We start from the raw sequence: 21,576 nt of genomic DNA on the forward strand, positions 1-21,576 counted from the left end.
GTATTTGGTTGTTTTAGGGAGAGCCCTAATCCAATCTGACTTGCATTCTTATAAGAAGTAATTTGCCAGATGCAATGACATGTACCTGTAAGCCTAGCACTCAGAAAGTCGAGACAGGAGGACCATAAATTCAAGGTCAACCTAGGCTACAACATATCACAAATGGTTTCATTTTTGACCATTGCCATGGTTTGAACCCTGAGTGTTCCCCAAAGGATCAATGTTGGAGGCTGGCGCTATTTGGAGCTCTTAGAGGTAAGATCCAGCAACAGAAGTTAAGTCATTAATAGTGTAATTTTTAGAAGGTTGGGACTCTGTCCATTTCCTGTCTCTTTGCTTCCCACCCACCATCAGGTGAACAAGACTCTTCTGCCATGAGCCCTTGCCACAAAGTAATATGTCACCATAGGCCAAAGCAATAAAGCCAAACAACTGTAACCCAAAAGCCCAGAAATGGTGAGCCACCTTTTCTCCTTCTAAGTTGAATTTCTTATCAAGGTGACAGACAGTTAATGCAGTCATGCTATGGTCTCCTGTATTTTCAAGATCCTACTTGAGGTCACTTGGATCTACATGTGATCTTAGCCAAAGGCCAAGAAGGGATATTTGATTGGATCCATACATTTATTATCTTCATCATCTTGAAAATTTTAAGCCACCAGTTTTTACATTCTCCCCTGCATCTCATTCCTAAACTCCAATTACATGTATACTAGACCGTTAGATATTATCTCACAAGTATTTTTAGCCTTTATTCCCCCTGCACCTTAGTTTAAATGGTCTCTTTTATCATCCTCGAATTCATTGTTATTTTCTTTTACAGTCTAATATGATGTGAGTTGACTCAGAGAATGAATCATTTGTTTTCAAATATTCTGTTTGCTTTCTTCCTTTTTTTCTGAGACACCATTTCATCATATAGCCCAGGCTGGCTCAAACTTACTCTACAGTCAAGGATGACCTTGAACTTTTGATCTACCTGCCTCTACCTCCAGGTCACGGGAATACAAGTATGTGCCCCCATGTCCAGTGTATTTGGTGTGGGGGATCAAACCCAAGGCTTTGTGCATTCTAGGCAAACACTTTACCCTCTGAGCTGCATCCCCTGTGTCTTCAATCTAAGTCTCTCGGATTTTGTTTCTGGCTCTCATAGTTTCTTTCTTTCTTTATTTTTTTCCCCAACCTTTAAACCCTGACACCTGGCACTGCAGCATTCTTTTCTGCTAATTCATCATCTCTGTTGTTTCTGGGTGGCTTGTGTTCTGTTGTTTCTGGGTGGCTTGTGTTCTGTTGTTTCTGGGTGGCTTGTGTTCTGTTGTTTCTGGGTGGCTTGTTTTCTGTTGTTTCTGGGTAAACTGTGTTCTGTTGTTTCTGGGTGGCTTGTTTTACTTTTCTCTGCTCCTACTAATATTTCAGATTTTTTCCCCATTTTGTTTTGTTTTTGTTTTTCCAGACAGAGTTTCTCTGTGTAACCTTGACTGTCCTGGAACTCACTCTGTATACCAGGCTGGCCTTGAACTCACAGAGATCTTCCTGCCTCTGCCTCTGTAGTGCTGGGATTGAAGGTGTATGTCACCACTACCTGGCTGATATTTCATATTTTTAAAAATCATTTATTTTTATTTTATGTGTATGAGTGTTTGCCCTCATGTATGTCTGTGCACTATGTGGAGTGCCTGATACCCGATGAACTAGCAGAGAGCATCAAATCTCTTGGATTTGGAAATAGAGACTGTTTTGAGCCCACTGTATGAGTGTGAGGAATCACACTCAGGTTAACTGAACCATCTCTCCAGCCCTGATTTTTTTTTTTTAGCTCTGTTCATTTTTTATTGAACATCATGCTTATTAAATTTTATCAGATATTAAATAATGTGACTATTACATTGTTGAAATTGTTAGCGTGTATTGTCTTCCTTAAAGTAATATTTAATTTTGCCTAAACAAAAAAGATAAAATTTTCCAAGATTTTTGTTTGATTTTTGCTTTGCTTGTTTGTTGAGACAGACTTTCTTTATGCAGTCCTTGCTGTCCTAGAACTCACTGTGTAGACCAGGCTGGTCTCAAACTCACAGAAAGACATCTGTCTCTGCCTTTTGAATGCTGATATTAAAGGCCTGTTCCCACCACATCTGACAATAGATGATAGATAGATAGATAGATAGATAGATAGATAGATAGATAGATAGATAGATAGATAGACAGACAGACATTTAGGCATGCATATATGAGTGTTGTGCTTGCTTATATGTATTTGTACCACACACTTGCCTAGTATCCATAGAGACAGACAAAGGTGTCAGAACTCTTGGAACTGGAGGTGTATGTGGTTGTGAGCTGCTATGTACATACATAAGAATATGTGCACGCACACACACACACACACACACACACTCTCTCTCTCTCTCTCTCTCTCTCTCTCTCTCTCTCTCTCTCTCCAAAATAAAAGTCGCAAATTTCGGGGTTGGATATGGCTCAGCGGTTAAGACTATTTGCTGCACCATGGTGAATACCAGAGTTCAGATCCCAACACTTATGCAACAAACACCTCTAACTCCATCCCTCTTCTGGCCTCCGAGAATGTACACTCATACAACACACGACATCTATGAAATAAATAAGTTTTTATTCCTCCAAAGTATCTAGTAGCATATGAAGAAGTATATGTGATCAACCCCCTCCTTCCTGAGCAGTAATTTATTTTTCACATTACTTTTTTTTTTTAAGATAAGGTCTCCATTTTTAACCCTGGCTGGCCTTGAACTCACCACTTACCTGAGTCAGCTTCCTCTTCAGTGCTGGGATCACAGGCGTGCAGCACCATACCCACCTTATTTCAATTTATGCTTTAGGGAAGCTTTTAGTTTCAAAAAATACACAACAAAATCTACAAATAGATAGTAACAATCTTGAGACAACAGATCCAAGACATCAAGTTCAACTTTCATCTTTAGTTTCCTCGGTTATTTCCCGGAAACTGCCTTCCCTATAGCTTTGTCAGATTCCAGGCTACTTTCAAATTTCATTGGATCTGTAATTACAATATTACCTTGCAGTAAGAAAAAACCCACGCCAAGCACAGATGTAAAAGCTATTGTTTTCGCCTTTCTGGTTTGCCTGTTTGTGGGGTTAATTCTAGTTTGAGATTTTGTTTATTCATTATCTTCTTGTGACAGGCAGGGTCTCTCTGCAGTCCTGGCTAGCCTTAAACACAATAGGTAACCAAGATTCACCTCGAATTTTAGGCAATCCTCCTGCCTCCGCCTCCCAAATGCTGGGATTATAGATTTGAGGCACTATTCCAAGAGTAAAGGCCATTTTTAATCCAAGAATTATTTTAACCCAGGGAACAATTACAGTTTGGGAAATGGAAGGGAAAACAGGAAATATGCTATGTTTACACTGCCACTTAACAGCGCATCCTGTCTCTTAGTTTCTTTTCTTTTTTTTTTTTTTTTTTTTTTTTTTTTTTGATTTTCGAGACAGGGTTTCTCTGTATAGTCCTGGCTGTTGTCCTGGAACTCACTTTGTAGACCAAGCTGGCCTCGAACTCAGAAATCCGCCTGCCTCTGTCTCTTAGTTTCAATCTCTGCGGAATCTTGACTTTTTTAAACCACTTCAAATACCATCGCCTGTCTTCATTCTCCCTCACTACCTGATCTGTGACGTCAGGTCTGACTGCCTGCCCATTTCCAAAATGGCCTCCCCCGCAGCGTCAAAGTTCTGAGTGCGCGTGCGCGAGAGTAAGTTCCCTCTTCCCGGCAAGATGGCGAGGAATTTAGTGTGCGGTCGCTGGCAGCTTCTGCGACTCCTACGACCCCAGCGTTCGGTAAGGTTCCGTCCAAAGCGCGGGGATGCTGCCTTGTCCTTGTCACCTGAGCTGAGGTCACGAGCAGATGCTGACCTGGTCACTGCGACCTGCGAGTCATGACCTCCGGTCGCGTGAGGGCACCACCGGGTTACGTCCCGGGGTTGGTGGCCTGGTTTCTCTGTAGCTGTTTGGAAACTGCCTGCGACCCTGAGCCGTGACCTCTGGGCCCCGTCCCCGGGCTTCGGTAACAGGATGCGGGAGACCCTAACCGGAGCTGCACCCTGCACGCTCCAGTGCATGGCTTCGGGGCCTGTAGTCTGTGCGAGCAGAGTTGCAGCGCCCCACTGCTGCAACCGCAGGCTGTCTGCGGGAGAGGCGGGTCGGCTGGGACTCAAGGCCTTCCCTTCCTTTCACATGGTCAGTACCATAGCGTCGCAGTGTCCCTGAGACCGCTGGCCGCCGAGCTCCTCGCAGCCCGCCGGGGTAACGGGCGGCCACCCTGTGCTCTTCTCGCCGTCTTCACTCCTCGCTGCATCAGTACATCTGCCACCCTCTTTGCAGAAGCCCAGGTAAGAGGTTCCCGCTGAGGAAAGGAGCACGACTTCTTGGCCCCTTTCTTTTGGTTCTGTGTTGTTTTGTTTGTTTTGTTTTGCGGGAGACAGTGAATGTGTAGCAGAGTTCTCACACTCCTCCTAAGTTCCTCCTAATATTAACCTGTTTGGAGTAGAAGTAGATTCTCATCTCAGGCAACTCAGTGAGGAAATGCCTAAAAGTGCTGAGAAATTTGTAGGGCAGGCAAAATGACCCTGCTGTACAAAAGCTCTTGCTATTGCAACCCTGGTAAACCGAGTGCCAACCCTGGAACCCAAGTAAAGGTGGAGCAGGTTGTGGCACAATCCTAGTAACCCCAGCACTTGGGAGGCAGAGATGGATAGATCTCTGAATTCAAAACCAGCCTGGTCAACATAGAGCTGTGTAGTGTGACCTTGTCTCAAAAATGAAAAAAAATAAATAAATAAATAATGAAGGAAGAAGGCGCCACACAAAGTTCATCTCTGACTTCCACACATGCTGTGGCATGCATGCCTACATACATCACACACACAAGATAAAAAAAAATTAAGCCTGGCGGTTGGTGGCGCACGCCTTTAGTCCCAGCACTTGAGAGGCAGAGGCAGGTGGATTTCTGAGTTCGAGGCCAGCCTGGTCTACAAAGTGAGTTCCAGGACAGCCAGGGCTACACAGAGAAACCCTGTCTCTAAAAACAAAAAACAAAACAACAAAAAAATTAAATTTGCCTGGCATGGTGGCGCACGCCTTTAATCCCAGCATTTAGGAGGCAGAAGCAGGCAGATTTCTGAGTTCGAGGCCAGCCTGGTCTAAAAAGTGAGTTCCAGGACAGCCAGGGCTATGCAGAGAAACCCTGTCTCGAAAAACCAAAATAAATAAATAAATAAATAAATTTAACTAATTAATTAAATTTTGTATTATATTCAAGACACTACCAGAGGAGTGGTGGTAAGCCAATAAAGTGAAATGTGATTGTGAGTTTGTGTGTTTGTGATCTGTGTGATTCTTTGAATACTGTTTCTTAGAAGCCTGTGTAGGATTTTTCTCAGAGAGATTTATCATATTGTGTTATGAGTGTGTGTGTGTGTGTGACGGTGTGCATGTGTACATGAGTGCCCATTAGAGAGCCTGAGGCTGGAGTTACCAGTGGCTGTATGCTGCTCTACAAGGGTGCTAACGACGGAAAATGGATCCTCTGCTGGAGCTCTTAGCCCCTGAGCCATGTCTTGGGATGTAGTCAGTAACAGAGCTCTTGGTTAGCATGTACAAGGCCAACCTGAACTACAGAGCAATCAAGATCCTGCCTCCAAAACTAACCTTCCCACCCACCCACTACCATTTAAAAAAAAAAAAAAAGAAGGAAGGAAGGAAGAAAGAAAGAAAGATTGGGAAAAAAAATTGAATTAAAGAGAATTTTGGGCTGAGGGCCAGCTCAGTCAGTGGTCTGTGTTCTTGCCAGATGTGTGTGAGGCCCTGAGTTCAATTTCTAGCACAGAACAAAAGGATTCCAAGTACTGTTGATTTGGAATATGGGAAGGGCAATGACCATGATGCTCACTCAGATGACTGAAGTCTGGGAACCGTGATGTGGGAAGCAAGTTCCCTGCCTGAAGGGAAGCCATGAGACACTCTCTTAAGTTATCCTGCTAGAGGCAAAAAATATTGTCCTTTGAAGGCAGGGTTGTATGGACACCATTGGCCATCATTGAAGATCAAGAAGTCAAAGCAAGAAAATAGAGCCCAGGACTGTTAGCATAAGGGATCCTCAACTTTGTACATCCCACTCACGGCACTTGGTCTCGTTCCTCACAGGTCCAGGCACCCCCTGTTATTCCTGCTACCTCTATCCCTGCTGCAGTACCAGAGGTAGCTTCTGGAGGAGCTGCAGATGTAGTCCAGTGTGCTACCGAACCGAGCTTCACAGAACTGGGGCTTGGTTCTTACACCCCGGTGGGTCTCATCCAGAACCTCTTGGAATATATACATGTCGACCTGGGCCTGCCGTGGTGGGGAGCCATTGCCACGTGTAAGAGGACATCCTGGGCAAGGGTGGAAGAATTGGGGACAGAAGTGTAGAGGTCAGAAAATCAGGTGATTCCAAAAGGGATGGTAACATTCAACTTTTAGTTCCTAGAGAGTGTTAGAAAGCCACTTATCTGCCCACAGTGCTTGGGAGGTAGAGGAAGGAGGGTCAGCGTTCACCCTTAGTTAATTAAAGAATTCAAGGCTAGCCTCGTACCTTAGTCACTGTTCTGTGGCCATGAAGAGATGCCATGATCAAAGCAACTCCTATAAATAAAGGAAAGCATATAACTAGGGACTTGTTTACAGTTTCAAGAGTTTTAGTCCATCATCATCTCAGGGAGCAGGAAGGCAGGCAGCAGGAAGGCAGGCGTGGTGCTAGAGAAGTAGCTGAGGGCTACATACTGATCCATAGGCGGGTGGTGGGGGTGGGGGTGGGGGTGTTTACTGGGCCTGTAGCGTGCATGGGCTTTTTGAAACCTCTAAGCCCACTCCCACTGACATACTTCCTTTCACAAGGCCACACACCTCCTAATGCCACTGAAATAGTGCCACATCCAATAAATCTGATGACTAATCATGCAAATAGATGAGCCTTCAGAGGCCGTTCTCACTCAGACCACCATGACTGGGCTACATAAAACTGCCTTTAAAAACGTTTGCAAAACCTTCATTTGAGCTCGGTCTGGTGTACACCATTAATCCCAGTCTTGGGGAAGGGATGCAGAGACTGGAGGATGCATGAGTTTGAGACCAGCCTGGTCTACATAGCAAGTTCTAGGCCAGCAAAGGTAACAGAAACCCTGTTGAAGGGGATGGGCAGACAAAGCTGAAGGTGACTCCATGGTTAAGAGCACAGCTGCTTTTGCAGAGAAGCCAGGTTCTATTCCCAGCACCCACACACTGGTTCACATCTGTCTTACTCCAGTTCCAAGGGATGCCTTTTTTGGCAGTTATGGGCATACAGAAAGACAGACAGGCAAAACACCTATACACATTAAATGAAAATAAAAAATGTTCCTTTATTTTATATGTATGAGTGTGTGTATATACCTGGGTGCCACATGCATTCAATGCCTGAATCCAGTGACCTTCAACAGCTATGCAAGTGTGCTGTCACCAAGACAAATTCCCAAGTCCCTTGGTTTTCTAGAGGGTTATTTTGGTTTTGTTTTGTTTTTAAGATTTATTTATTTATTATATGGAAGTACACTGTAGCTGTCTTCAGATACTTCAGAAGAGAGAGTCAGATCTCGTTATGGATGGTTGTAAGCCACCATGTGGTTGTTGGGATTTGAACTCAGGACCTTCGGAAGAGCAGTTGGTGCTCTTAACCACTGAGCCATCTCTTCAGCTCCTTTCTAGAGTTTTGGGTTTTTTTTGTTTTGTTTTTTTAAGATTTTATTTATTTATTTTATATATGTGGTGAGTACATTGTAACTGTCTTCAGAGACACCAGAAGAGGGCATCGGATCTCATTACAGATGGTTGTGAGCCACCATATGGTTGCTGGGAATTGAACTCAGGACCTCTGGAAGAGCAGTCAGTGCTCTTAACCTCTGAGCCATCTCTCCAGCCCCCCTTTCTAGAGTTTTTTAAGGATTAATTTTTGTGTGTGCACTCAAAAGTACATGTGCATGCATGCATTTCCCTGCAAATATGTACACCTGCCTGAATTGGATCCCTTGGAGCTGGGCTTACAGGAAGTTATGAACCAGCTCTCCTGGGTACTGAGAACCAAACTTGGGTCCTCTGCAAAAGAGCAATCACTCTTAATCACTGTGCATTCTCTCCAGGCCACTCCCTTGATTTTATTAAAAGTAAGGTCTTCCTCAAACTCTCGATACTCTTGGCCTCTCTGGCACTGAGACTGGAAGCTGGTGCTACCACCCTTGGTTTTGGTGCCTTCCTGTTTACACTAAGTACACAAACAGGTTAAGCATGCCTGTGTATCAGGGGATCCATCGGGCAGCCTACTACTTCTTTCTAGACTTTGGCCCTCAGCCATTGAGATTTTGCTGAAATCACTTCCCTGTGACTGCTGGTGGTGGCATTACTAAATCCACTTTTCTCATACTTGAATCTTAACGTGTAAGATCTATTAAAACTTAACGGCTGTCCTCGGATTTTGTGAAAACCTGCCCTATTGTCTCTCCCTGCCTTCTTGTTTTTCTGACCATACCTGCCCATATTTGTTACCTGATGCTCCACCTTTCTTGAGTGAAGGTATTCTGAGTTATGTCCTTGGTTTCTTAGCCCAGACCCACTTAGATGTCAACAGATAGCATAAGCTAATTATTTGTTGGAATGGCCAGTAGAGAGGAGTATAAGGAAGGGGGAAGTATTAAACCAGCGGAACATGGTGGACTTGTAAAACTGACTTTCCAGCTTTATTCTTACAAGCTGGGTATGATGGCACATACCTGTAATTATGGCACTAGGGAGGCTGAGGAAGGAAGGTCATTAGTTCAAGGCCACCTGTACACACCAAGACCCTACTGCAGAAAACGAACCCAGACTCATTCTGAGACTTGGTTCTGTAGAGATGCTGAACAAGGTGGAGATTCTGGGCGAATGTTTTTCCTTTATCGAGGAATTAGTCTATATTTTCATCTACTACTTAAAAGTTGATATGGCTGGAGAGGTGGCTCAGTGGTTAGAAGCACTGGCTGCTCTTTCAGAGGACCTGGGTTCAATTCCCAGGACCCATATGTCAGCTCATAACTGTCTGTAACTCTAGTTCCAGGAGATCGGACACTCTCACATAGACATACATACAGGTAAAACCCATTAGATAGATAGATAGATAGATAGATAGATAGATAGATAGATAGATAGATAGATAGATAGATAGATAGATGACCCATTAGATGGGTGGATAGATAGGTAGGTAGATTAATCGATCGATCTTTAGAAAAGAGTTGAGGAAAAGTTTCCATTGATAGAAAAGTTTGGAGGCTATTGAAGTACAAACGAACTTTTGCTTGGTGGCAGCAATGGTTGTTTCAGGGAAACAAACAATATCCTTGCTCATCTCCTTAGAGAAGTTATGCTGAACTTTTATTCGACCACAGCACTCTGAGCCTTGAAGAGCTAGGTATACCCTGTCCTTCTTTCTGGGCCCCTTGGGTGAGAGCCACAGTGAGGAAGTCTGGAGTGAGTCTTCTAGCTACAGGCAGCTTTTCATTTCACTCCAAGCCGGTGCTGTATTTTCCAGGTACTGTCCTTGCCCGATGCCTCGTTTTTCCTCTCATTGTGAAGGGCCAGCGAGAAGCAGCCAAGATCCACAACCACATGCCAGAGATGCAGAAGTTTTCCGCTCGAATCAGAGAGGCCAAGTTGGCCGGAGACCAGGCTGAGTGTGAGTTGGTTCCAGGGCAGGTGTGGGAGAGAAGCGAGTTTGCATTTGAGACATTCCACTGGGGGAAGGAACAGGTGCCACGCACCTGTTTTCCGTTCCTTGGAAAGAATAGGATGTTTAAGCTTCACTGATGTCACTCTTAACCCAGTGACCCATTTCCCTCCCATCACAGTTTACAAGGCCACCATAGAGATGACACGCTATCAGAAAAAGCATGATATTAAACTCTTGAGACCGCTCATCCTACCTCTCACTCAGGTGAGCAGAAATGCGCCCTGCTTATTTATGCCAAATCCATCAAGTTGTCTCCTGTTTCCCATGTCCCTAGATCCCCAGAAACGCAAGTGGGGGTGCTGTGCATGGCTTCTAGTAACCTCCTGTTAGGTGTACTGACTGCTTATCCTGTGTAACAGGCCCCCGTCTTCATCTCCTTCTTTATTGCCTTGAGAGAGATGGCCAACCTGCCTGTGCCCAGCCTCCAGACAGGTGGGCTCTGGTGGTTCCAAGATCTCACCGTGTCTGATCCCATCTACGTCTTGCCACTGGTAGTCACTGCCACAATGTGGTGTGTCCTTGAGGTAAGCTGGGGTTGGCCGAGTGCTGAGCCTGCCAGAAAACGGGGTAGGGATGGAGTAGTGTGCAGAATGTGTATCGTCCGCCTTCCACTCTCTGGAGAAGGAGAGTTGATGGGTTGGGGCTTGGAATTTATTCTTTCCCTCAACCCCTTTTTGGCAGCTAGGTGCTGAGACAGGTGTTCAGAGCAATGACCTTCAGTTCATGAGGAACATTATCAGGGTGATGCCCCTGGTGGTCTTGCCTGTGACCATCCACTTCCCCTCGGTAGGTAATGGCTTAGTAGCCGCCTCCGTGTCCTCCTGCCTAGTATCTCTGAACAAGCTGACTGGGATGCAGCTCTGAGCACCTTCCTTCCTTCACCCAGGCAGTGTTCATGTACTGGCTGTCCTCCAACGTGTTCTCCCTGTGCCAAGTAGCCTGCCTCCGGATTCCAGCTGTGCGCACAGTGCTGAAGATCCCCCAGCGAGTCGTACATGACCCTGACAAATTGCCTCCTAGGGAAGGCTTCTTGAAGAGCTTCAAAAAAGGTAAGGGCGATTGGACAACGTGTCAGCGAATATCTGTCACCCCACAAGCCCGAGGCTGAAGCAAGATTGCACTACCGAGTCACCCAGGCTACGTAGTGGGCTATGCAACTTGAGACTTTCCTCAAAAAGGAACTGGGATCAGGAGCAGGAGAAAGTAGCCTAAGCATGAGAGAGGAACTTCTGTTCTTCTCACACAGGCTGGAAGAACGCTGAAATTGCACAGCAGCTCCGAGAGCGGGAGCAGCGAATGCAGAAACACTTGGACCTGGCTGCCAGGGGTAAGAGGCCTTGCAGGCTAAATACTGTCTTCCATTTCTTCTTTCTCTTTGTTTACTGAGATTTTTCTTTCTGTCTTCTCCCAGGTCCCTTACGACAGACTTTTACGCACAACCCTCTGCTGCAGCATGATCCAAGTCACCCCCCGAAAGCTCCCAACAGCAACAACAGCAGCATCAAAGCAAACGCAAAGAAGCCTTGGCAAGACACACTCGGTTGACGTGTTCTGTGCTCACTCTGACAAGACCCCTGCCTCTGCAGACTCCTCCACACAGACTTGCCCCAGCCCTGGGGACTACAGCATTTGGAGGTGTTCATTTTAAAAGTTGTTTCCACTACAGACTCTTATTTGTGTGTATTAAAAGAGCCCTGGAGAGCCAAGCAGCCTTCCATCCACAGAACTAGTAAACCCCTGTCTTGTCTGGGCTTCTTGATGTTTGTTAAGTATGGAAGGGGGTTGTGCTTCTGAACACGACAGGGTGGGAGATGATTTCCCTTGCCAGCCCTAGCTCCTGGGAAGGAGCTTCATGTTTTCTCCTGGTCTTCACAGCTCAGACCTCTACCTCACACACTGTGCACCTCCATCTGAGTTTGCATCCTAGAGGTGTCATGGGCAAGACTGTGACAGCCGCCCTTGTGGGGCTGGAGATTGATCCTACAGCCCTGACCCCCCACCCCCCAACACGATTACTTTTGCAATTTCCTTACGAAGCAGATATACTGAAATCCTTAGTAATGGTTTAGAAGAATGAAGGGAGTCTGGGGAAAAATGGATCAGCAGATAAGAGTTCAAATCCCCGGCACTCAGGCAGAAAGCTGAGCATGGCCCTGCTCTTACGCCTGTGACCCCAGTGCTGTGGGGTGTGGAGACAGGGGGGCCGCTTGGTTTGCTGGCCATCAGCCTAGCTCCAGGTTCAGTGTGAGATCCGGTCTCTGGGTATAAAGGTGGACGTGACAGAGCACGACGCCTGACACCCTCCTCTGGCCTCTGCGCATGCACCAGCCATACTTTAAGAAGAAGCTGAAGTGTTTATGCACTAGCTTTTCCCATTCATGACATTTTAGTACAACAGTTGTGCTGTATTTGTAGAAATCGGTTCTATTGCCGTTGGCAGCTGGCTTCAGAGGGAGAACTGAATCTTTTAGTTTCCATGTCTGTTTGAACTGCATAAATACCCCAGTCACTAAGTAGAATAAAGCCACTCAGACCTTAGGAACATAACTTTTTTATTGTTTTGCATCTGTGACAGTTTTGTGTTCCTCTGAAGGAGACAAGTTTGGAGCATTGTTGGCCCTTGTAAAGGAAAGAGGAGTGGGTGGCCACACCCAGGTGCTGCCAGGACTGCCCCAAAATGGCCTACTTCCTGCCACAGTCTGCATCATCCATTTATGAAGTCTGAAACATGTAGCAAAACAAATAAATTACTCTTCATCCCTCAAAAGCAAGTTCAGAGTTGAAGCTGCCAAGCTTGGGCTCCTGGACCGTGCCTCCAGGGTTCTGGCCAATGGGAGATACGAAACACCCGTTCTGTCCACACCTCAGAATCCCTTGCTCTATTTAGACTTGGGATCTTGTTTGGACAACTCTCCATCTTCCAAGTCCATTTCTGCAGCAACTGACATACAGAGGATCTGGAGGTACCGTGTGATAGAGGCTACAAAGAGAATTGAATTTAATTCAGGAGTTAAAACTGGGAACAGGTTCAGGGGGCTGAGTTCAGGGCACCAAAGGGGCTCCAGGAAGGAGTGATTCAATTAAGCCATATGGTTAATGGCAGGAGCCAGCTATGGTAAGGTTTGCAGAAAAGGGCAAAAACCAATCTATTCGGGTAGCTGACCCACTTGGTTGTGCCAAGCTTACCTACAATCCTGCGGAGGAACAGTGGTCGTTTGTGCTCTGGCACTCTGATGATGAAGAAGTAGAAGGGCAGGCCTGAGAGTGCAATGCCAATGCCGATGAGGGAGTTGATGGTGTCGCTGTAAAGTGGAACAGCCACCAGGAAGATGGTGCAGAGGCAGAAGATGATGGGGAAGAAAAGGCTGAGCTAAGGGTACAGAGGAAACAGTTAGCTCAGCATGGGTTTGTTTCTTGCTTGTTATTTCAAGATAGTCTCACTTTGTAGCCCAAGCTAGCCTCAAACTCATCAGCCAGCCTCAGCCTGAGTGCTGGGATTGTAGGCATCGACTGGTCCCTACACCCAGTAACTCAGAATTGCTGACAACCCAAACAACCTTTATCCCACAAAGATAAGAGCACCAAAGGGCTTAGAGACAGGACACACTGGTAAAGCACTGCCTTCCCATTGTCTGTCCCATAACCTCAAGACAGAGCTCCATTTTAATGAGGTACCTAAAGGCCTGAAGGGCTTAGCCAATTAAACTCCTCTTCCCCAGACACTCCTCCCTGCAAAAGGTATTAAACCTCAGGCCCAACCTGAGAAAGTAGGGTACAGTCTTTACTCATCAACTTCCCGCCATGACACTAAATATCTTAAAACCATGGACTGTCTCTTCATCGGAGTCCACTGTGGGAAGCAATGGAGCACGCCTTCATCTAAAGAGCCAGCCACCGTTAAATAACCTCTCACTGTCTCGGGGCTCCCAGCCTCAATCTCCACCATGCCAAGCTACTCAAAAGGACTCTCTCCTCCCCGAGGGACCCAGCCAGGGCTGTCCTCCTGCCCTTTTCCCTTCAGCACCAGGCTAGATCCAGCCCACAGGGCCCTCACTCCATTCTTGTGGGAAGCCACATGTGCCATTGCAGAGTGGCACTGACTACTGCTGGCCACCACGCATAAGTTTGGACAAACAACCAATGTGTACATATGCAGTAAAGTTTTTTGCAAAGACACTGCCTAGCCCGGGCATGATAATGAGGTTCTGTAAGGTACTGAGAGTATAACCAATCAGATGTGAGACATGCAAATGAGGTATGATAATGAGGTTCTGTAAGGTACTGAGAGAGTAACCAATCAGATGTGAGACATGCAAATGAGGTATGATAATGAGGCTCTGTGAGGTACTGAGAGAGAGTAGCCAATCAGATGAGGAACATGCAAATGAGGCGTAGTGCATAACCAATCCGGGTGTAAGACATGCCTCTCCTAGGTCTATAAAAGCAGCACTAGTTCTGGGCTCGGGTCTTTTCGCCTCTACAATCAAGCTCTCCCAATAAACGTGTGCAGAAGGATCCTGTTGCAGCGTTGTTCTTCCTGGCCAGTCAAGCGCACACAAGACATTCTCAGCTCTTCCATGGCATCCAGCAGCATCTGTGGTGCCCAAGAGTCTGAGAACCAGATGTCCTCGGTCGCCGCGCAGGCTGGGACCCCCCGAGCCAACTCTGCCAGTCCCCAGGGACCTCAGACTGTATTCCCCCACCCCCGGAGCAGCATTCTGAGGTTTCTCAGAGCCCAAAGCCTGCTCAGCGCCAGCCTGAGGTGCGCACTGTCAAAACTCCTGTATCCCACCTCACCCAGCGCTGGTGCCCCGAGCAGACACAGGACCCCACCTTTAACCCACAGGGGTGGGGGTGGGGGCTGCTTATTTTAGGGCACTGGGATGAGACAGTGCTGAAGACCAACCCAAGGCCTTGTGTATGCTAGACAAGTATTCCACCACTGAGCTGTACTGAGCTTCAGTCCTTGTTGGGGTTTGTTTGGGGTGGGGGGCAGGTTGTTGGTTTTTCTTTCTTTCTTTCTTTTTTTTAACTAAAAGAAAAAAACAAACAAAAACACAGGGTCTCATAGCCTAGCCTAGCCGTTTACAACTGGTCTTCATGCCTTTACCTCCCAAGGGTTAGGGTAACGGGCATGGGCTACCATGCATGGCTTCCTAGCCCTTTTGTTTTGTTTCAGGGTGGTATTTTGGGGTTTGTTTTTTTAATGCATATTTTGCTGCATGAGAAGCTAGAGAGGGTATTGGATCCCTTGGAACTGGAGTTAGATGGTTGTGAGCCACCATGTGGGTGCTGAGAATCAAAGCCAGGTTCTTTGTAAAATCAAGTACTTTAACCACTGAGCCATGTTTCCAGCCCAACCCTTGGGATTTAAAAAAAAAAAAAAACTATATATATGTGTGTGTGTGTGTGTGTGTGTGTGTGTGTGTGTGTGTGTGTGTGTGTGTGTGTGTGTATACATATACATACATACATACACACACAGACATAGAGTTTTATTTGTTTTTCTGGTTTGGTTTGGGTTTTTTGTTTTTGTTTTTTTTAATGTTCATTAGTGTTTTGACTGCATGTGTAAGGGTGACAGAAGTCCTGGAACTAGATTCACAGACAGGTTGAGCCATCATGTCCATTCTGGGAACTGAACCTGAGTCCCATGGAAGGACAACCAGTGTTCTTAACCACTGAGGCAGTTCTCTCTAGCCCCAAGCACTTGATGGTTTTTGTATTTAAGTACACTGTCACTCTCCTCAGACACACCAGAAGATGTCATCAGATCCCATTACAAATGGTTGTGAGCCACCATGTGGCTGCTGGGAATTGAACTTAGGATTTCTGATTTCTGTAAGAGCAGTCTGTGTTCTTAACCGCTGAACCATCAGCCCCAACCCTTAGGTTTTTTTGTTTTTGTTTTGTTAATTGCAGATAAGTGCTACTATGCCTGGCCTAGGGAAAAAATAACTTCTTGTAAGGTCCCTGCAGTGGCAGCACTAACTGTACTAAATGGCGCAAAGGTCAGTAAGGGGGATGGATTACCTTGAGAGGGCGAGGCCGGTCGGGGTCCTTCCAGCGTAGATAAAGCTGACCCACAATAGAAAGGCCCACAAAGAACCAGTAGCTGAAGCTATAGTAGTTAATGAGCTGGAAGATGTCCTCCACGCACAGGTAGACCAGGGACAACACACCCTGTTGGTACAAGTCCAAAGTCAGCTCCTCTCTGGCTTCCTTCCCACTCAGTCCCTCCCAGGTCACAGCTTCACAGTCTGCAATTCGGCCTTCCGCCCCCAAACTCTGGAGCACTCTTGGTACGGTACCCCTCTCTATTAAAAGATAATTGCCAGCTGGGCAGTGATGACGCACACCTTTAATCCCAGCACTCTGGAGGCAGAGGCAGGTGGATCTCTGAGTTGGAGACCAGCCTGATCTACAGAGCAATCTCCAAGACAGCTAGGGCTACAGAGAAACCCTGTCTCAAAAAACAAAGAAGATACTTGCCTCTCAATTAAATTTTTAGTGCATTCTTCAAGCCCTTGCCAGGTTAACCCTAACACTTTAAGTGTCTTAGGCAGAAGTCTTAGGTAAAACCCTGTAGACTCTCCAACTAACACTCCTACTTCGATGACACAGCTCCACAAAGCTTTGTCACAGGACTTCATGATGCTGCCTGCCTTACCTAAAACCCATTTCCACTACCCTAACCTTTTTCTCTTAAAGAATGCATCGCACCCTATTGTGACTGTTACTCATTACCATGTAGCCTGGCTCTCACTCCTTCTCTTGGGCCACATGCAGTTGGCACTTTTCACTTCCATCCGCAGATAGCCCAGTGCATCAGGAGGTTCCAGGCCAGAACCCTCTTTATGGCTTTCAGGAGCCCAGACTAGCCACATCTAGTACTAGTAAGACCCCACCACCACCTGGCTGTCAGGCTCACTCACATTGAAGAGTAGAGAAGGCACTGGTGTGAACCGTTCAACATGAACCATACAGATGGCGTCAGGGAGGTGGCCTTCTCTCGAGCCCACAAATAAAAGCCTGTTGAGATACAATAAGAGAAGCTGACAGAACTATGGGGCACTTAGGGCAGCCTGGGTCACCTGCCACAGCATTCTCCCTCTCTGGTATCCCTTCCAAAGGTCTGAATAACAGAAGGGAGTTCAGTGTGGAGCTTAGAACTGGGGGCGGCTAATGGGAACAAGAAGAAAGGGATGGGGAATACTGGCAACTTGGGTCCCAGTCCTAGAAGTTTAACTATCTCTACCAAAGCTATTCATGACACCCACGCTATGAGCAAAAAGTGACAGTCATACCTGGAAGCAGCCACGATGGAGGCGTTGAGCCCACCAAAGCAAGAGAATGCAACCGCTACTGGAATTATCCAATTGAATACTCCAAAAATTTGATCTGCAAAGGTCTAGGAAAAAGTAGCAGAAGTCATTAGCAGATCCTAACAGGACGCCCAGACATATGCCCAAAGTCCTCAGGAATCCAGTCCCTCCCACAGTGAAGGTAACAGGACCTTCCTGAAAGCCCAGTATCCTTGAGTTCTTATCAGGCTGTCTACTCCCCTCCCAGGACTGAGCGAACTGGAACATGTCCAGAAGCCCACAACACACCCTCAACCTGCAAGTGAAAATCCTTTACCACGGCAACAGCGTCACTGGCCAGGATTTCCTTTATGTCTAGCACACTGTAATAGGCCACATTGGTCAAGAGGTAGATGATGGTGACGATTGGCATGGAAATGCCAATGGAGAGGGGCAAGTTCCTACAGCCAAACAGAAAGGAAAAAGGATCTGTCAGTCCCACCATTGTGTCCCTACCTCTCTGTCCTTAGGTCTGCCATGCCATCCTCTCTAGGGATGCAGATGGCTGTGGTTCTCGGGTCCTTTGCCTTTGAAGTTGCCTTGAAGTATTGGCGTAAGCTTTAAACCCTTAAAAACTAACAAGTACTAGGGGAGAAATACTCCGTTACAGAAGTTATGCAGAGACGGTGACACTGCACGTAGTAGCTCTTGCTTATGGTTCCCACTACCCTGAAGGCTCAGTAGGAGGATCCCGAGTTCAAGATCTGCAGGGACCATTCAGTGAAATCGTCTCAAGTAAAAACAGGCTAGAGATGGCTCAGTGTTGAGAGCATCTGTTGCTCTTACAGACAACCTGGGTTCAGTTCCCAGCACCCATGTGGTAGCCCATGGTGGTCTGTAACTCTAATTCTAGAAGACTTGAAACCCTCTTCTGTCCTCTGAGGACACTGGGCATACCTATATGCAGAAAACAAAAAAACAAAAAAACACCCACACAAAAATTTAAAACTATTCTTAAAATAAAAAAATAAAGCAGGGCTGAGGGCAGAGCTTAGTGTAAAGTATTTGTCTAGCATGCCCGAGGGTCCTAGACCAAATCTCCAGTACCACTGGAAGACAGCAACAAAAGGGGGGGCTGACCAAGGTTACATTATGTTCCAGCATAACAGGAAGGTGGGTGTGATTCCTTTCTACAACCAGTAGTCAGGTAAGGAGTCTGTCTCTGAGCTCTGCCAGTGTAGCTTCCAGGTAAGGAACAGAAGAAACTAGAGAGGCAGATTGTGGACTCTCACTTCTTCAGTAGAAAGAACGGTGTGTGCATCCAAACAAGGAAGTCATTTCAGAGAATTCCAGGTGCCATTCTAAGTGGCAGCCATGAAAAAGGCACAATGACACCTTAAGGTCTCTCAAGTGCAAAAAGATCACTGTCTGTATAAATGCCAAAAATGAGGAATAAATAAGGGAACTGGATCTGGGATCCAGGACACATTTGCAGTGGTTCAACCTGTGGATCTCGATCTCATTCATCCTACAGATAGATATTTGCATTACAATTCATAACAGCAAAACTAGTTATGAAGTAGCAACCAAAATAACTACAGTTAGGGGTCACCACAACATGAGGAACTGTATTAAAGGGTTGTAGCATTAGGAAGGTTGAGAACCACTGCTCTTTAAAGCCTTGAGCATGATAACAAATGCTCTACCATGAGCCCTGCCCCAATCCCTCTGTTAATATTGACTGGGTCTCAGTAAGTTTCTCCGAGAGGCCTTGAATTCACTCTGTACTTGGCTTTGAACTTGGGATGCTCCTGCCTCAGCCTCCAGAGTGGCTGGGTTACAAGCCTTTACCATGAGTCAGGGTTGCAAATTATCTGGAGTCATTCAGCTCCTTGCCAGTAGGTGGAAGCACCACTACCCAGTCTCTTTTCCCTTCTAGTACCCCTGCTCCTTGGTCACAGTGCCAGCAGCTGTATACCAGAAAAGCGGCTCGGTTTTCAAAGCCAAAAGCTAACTGGTATGAGAATTGTTATAATTTAGGCAAACTATTTCCTGGCAAATCTTAGTTTCTAGGATCATAATCTTTTAGAGCCAGGAAAGGCCATGGAGATCCTGTAATTCCACCCTCTTAATATTATATTACCGAAGCAGGCAAGGGCTAGGGAAATGGCTCAGTCCATGAAGCCACTTGCAAGGAGGGGCTGGGTTTGACCTCAGAGCCTACATGGAAAGGGTTGGTGCGTTGTGGAGGATGGGGTGCCCTGATTCTGATCCCAGAATCAGAGAATCAGGAACAGAAGGACCCTAGGGTTCCACAGCCTGCCAGCCTTGCCTAATTAGCAAGCTCCAAGTCACTGAAGGAATCAGTCTCCAAAACAAAGATGGGAGCTGGAGAAATGGCTCAGCTGCTACAAACCCAAGTTCCTCCAGAGGACCTAGGTTCTGTTCCGAGTGTGCACCTTAATGGCTCACAGCTATGCACTCAGGTTCACACACACACATATAAAATAAATACATTGTTTTAAAGTACACAGCACCTAAGGAATAACACCAAAGTGGTTTCCACAAGCATGTGTGCACACACCCCGGGCACATACTTATACAAAAAAAGCACCCGGCAAACTGGTCATTGTCAAGAAGGTTACAGATTCAAGGCCAGCATGGAGTGCACACATAGTGAGATAATATCACAGAAAGGAAAGAAAAAAAAAAGGAGTTTTAGTAAAGAAAATCAAGGAATGGCCAGGTATGGTGATGTAAGCCTTTCAACCCAACACTTGGGAGGCAAAAAGAACTAGATCTCTGTGATTTTTTGAGGCCAGTACCATCTGGATAGTGAGTTCCAGAGCAGCCAAGGCTACAGTGCCACAGCTTGTCTCAAAGCAAAATGAAGGAAGAAAACAGAACAGCAAGTTCATGGCTACAAAAAAGGAAAAAAGAGTCTGTCAAGGAAATCCAGGCCCCAAGCTCACCACCCAAAGCTCTTCATCTGCACCACGGCAGGGCAGTTCAGAGCAGTGCTGGTGAGGAAATCCAGTGAATGGCTGGAACAGTTCCACACTATCGGCAGGAATCAGGACAGAGGGAAAGAACCCAGAAGGGAAACCAAAGAAGAAGTCTCATAGACGGTAGTCCTATGACCTAAAATTATCTGTATGGGGTAAGGGTGAGTGACGTCTGAAGACAGACAAAGCTTCATGAGATTATCTCAGTGTTCCTCAGATTAGGTCACAAACCTGTCGGTAAAAGCGAACCTCTTGCTTCACCCTCTTGAGTAGCTGGCAAGGACCTTGCAGGTGTCTAGAGGCATATTTAAGCACAAAGTATAACCTGCTTTATTTTAGGTAGAAATGAGTACATGTACAAACCTTCCTAAAAGGATTTATAAAGCATATGCAAGAAAGCGCACATCTGCACACAGTCACTACATACAGCCATGGACAAGTTATATCTCTAGGTCTTAAATCTGTTAAAATTCAGCCTGGTGGAATGAATCAGCCAGGCATGGAAACAATGCTACCCCCTAGTGTGGCCGGGTGGCGGGGAGGTACCTACCTCTCGGGGTTCCTGATCTCTTCGGTGACATAGTTAAGGGTGTCCCAGCCCGAGTAGGAGAACAGGGCTGAGTAGAGTGCCAGAGCAATGTCACCCATTGCAAAGGATGAGCCCTCAAAGGAGTTCTCAAAGTTAGCTGTGGCTCCTGGAAGGTGAGAACAACAGAAGACACGAAGGGGATACAGTCATGACAGGAAGAAGTCAAGTGACTGACCAGGGTAAGAAACTCCCACAGGGCCCAGCAGGGCTAGAAACAGGTGGTGTTCTTCTCTACACTGCAGGCTGCCTGAGCCCTACCTACTCTCTAACACTAGTCAGGGATAACACGGGAAGAGAGAAGAGACGAGATTCAGTATGCCCAGGTCAACAGGGGGCGTTGGGAAGGCTTTAGCCCTGGAAACCATGTGGGAGAGATGTGAAGGAGTGCTCATCTCCAAGGGCAGAAGTGGCAGAGGCAGAGCAATAGCACTAGGCCCAGCAAACTGGGAAAGCCAATTCCCAGGGTGCAGCAGCTGTCAGCCCCCCTGCCAAGGTCAGTTTCCTATGGGAGGCAGCATTGCCAAAGGAGGAGGACAGGCTTAGGAGTGTCTGCAGGGGGCACACGTTTCAGCTCTTCTACTTAACCACTGGGAACTTGCACAAGATGGTCAACCTGGGGACTTTGTTGTTTTGCTTCAAAATAGGGTCTCGCTGTGTAGCCCTGGCTGGTCTGGAACTCGATATGTAGACCAAGCTGGCCTCAAACTCAAAGATGCTCCCAACTCTACCTCTGAGTGCTGGGATAGAGCATGAACCACCACCACCACCACCACCACCACCACCACCACCACCACCACCACCACCACCACCACCACCACCACCCAGCTTTTGTTTTTGTTTTGAGATAGGCTCTTCTGTGT

The 21,576-nt window shown here is 46.5% G+C and overlaps 2 protein-coding genes across 15 annotated transcripts in view; one reads left to right on the plus strand and one right to left on the minus strand.

Annotated features, from left to right (window-relative positions):
* The first annotated feature begins 3,752 nt into the window (after window positions 1–3,752).
* Oxa1l (oxidase assembly 1-like) lies at window positions 3,753–12,581 on the plus strand. The gene is made up of 10 exons (NM_026936.3): window positions 3,753–3,829; window positions 4,234–4,380; window positions 6,194–6,407; window positions 9,621–9,764; window positions 9,937–10,022; window positions 10,178–10,342; window positions 10,500–10,604; window positions 10,705–10,867; window positions 11,065–11,145; window positions 11,230–12,581. The coding sequence occupies exons 1-10, from the start codon at window positions 3,767–3,769 to the stop codon at window positions 11,361–11,363; spliced, it is 1,302 nt and encodes a 433-aa protein (NP_081212.1). The 5' UTR covers window positions 3,753–3,766; the 3' UTR covers window positions 11,364–12,581.
* Slc7a7 (solute carrier family 7 (cationic amino acid transporter, y+ system), member 7) overlaps window positions 12,354–21,576 on the minus strand; it is a 50,627-nt gene continuing 41,404 nt past the window's right edge. For all 14 annotated transcript variants that reach the window (XM_030247702.1, NM_001379497.1, NM_011405.4 and 11 more), the window contains 7 exons: window positions 20,678–20,822; window positions 17,460–17,583; window positions 17,126–17,229; window positions 16,754–16,850; window positions 15,852–16,001; window positions 13,005–13,188; window positions 12,354–12,798 (listed from right to left, as the gene is read on the minus strand). In XM_030247702.1, coding sequence (XP_030103562.1) covers window positions 12,698–12,798; window positions 13,005–13,188; window positions 15,852–16,001; window positions 16,754–16,850; window positions 17,126–17,229; window positions 17,460–17,583; window positions 20,678–20,822 — 905 coding nt within the window. In that variant the 3' untranslated portion in view covers window positions 12,354–12,697. The remainder of the gene's footprint in view (window positions 12,799–13,004; window positions 13,189–15,851; window positions 16,002–16,753; window positions 16,851–17,125; window positions 17,230–17,459; window positions 17,584–20,677; window positions 20,823–21,576) is intronic.

This window comes from Mus musculus, chromosome 14 (genome assembly GCF_000001635.26).
Source record: "Mus musculus strain C57BL/6J chromosome 14, GRCm38.p6 C57BL/6J".
NCBI classification, from domain to species: domain Eukaryota; kingdom Metazoa; phylum Chordata; class Mammalia; order Rodentia; family Muridae; genus Mus; species Mus musculus.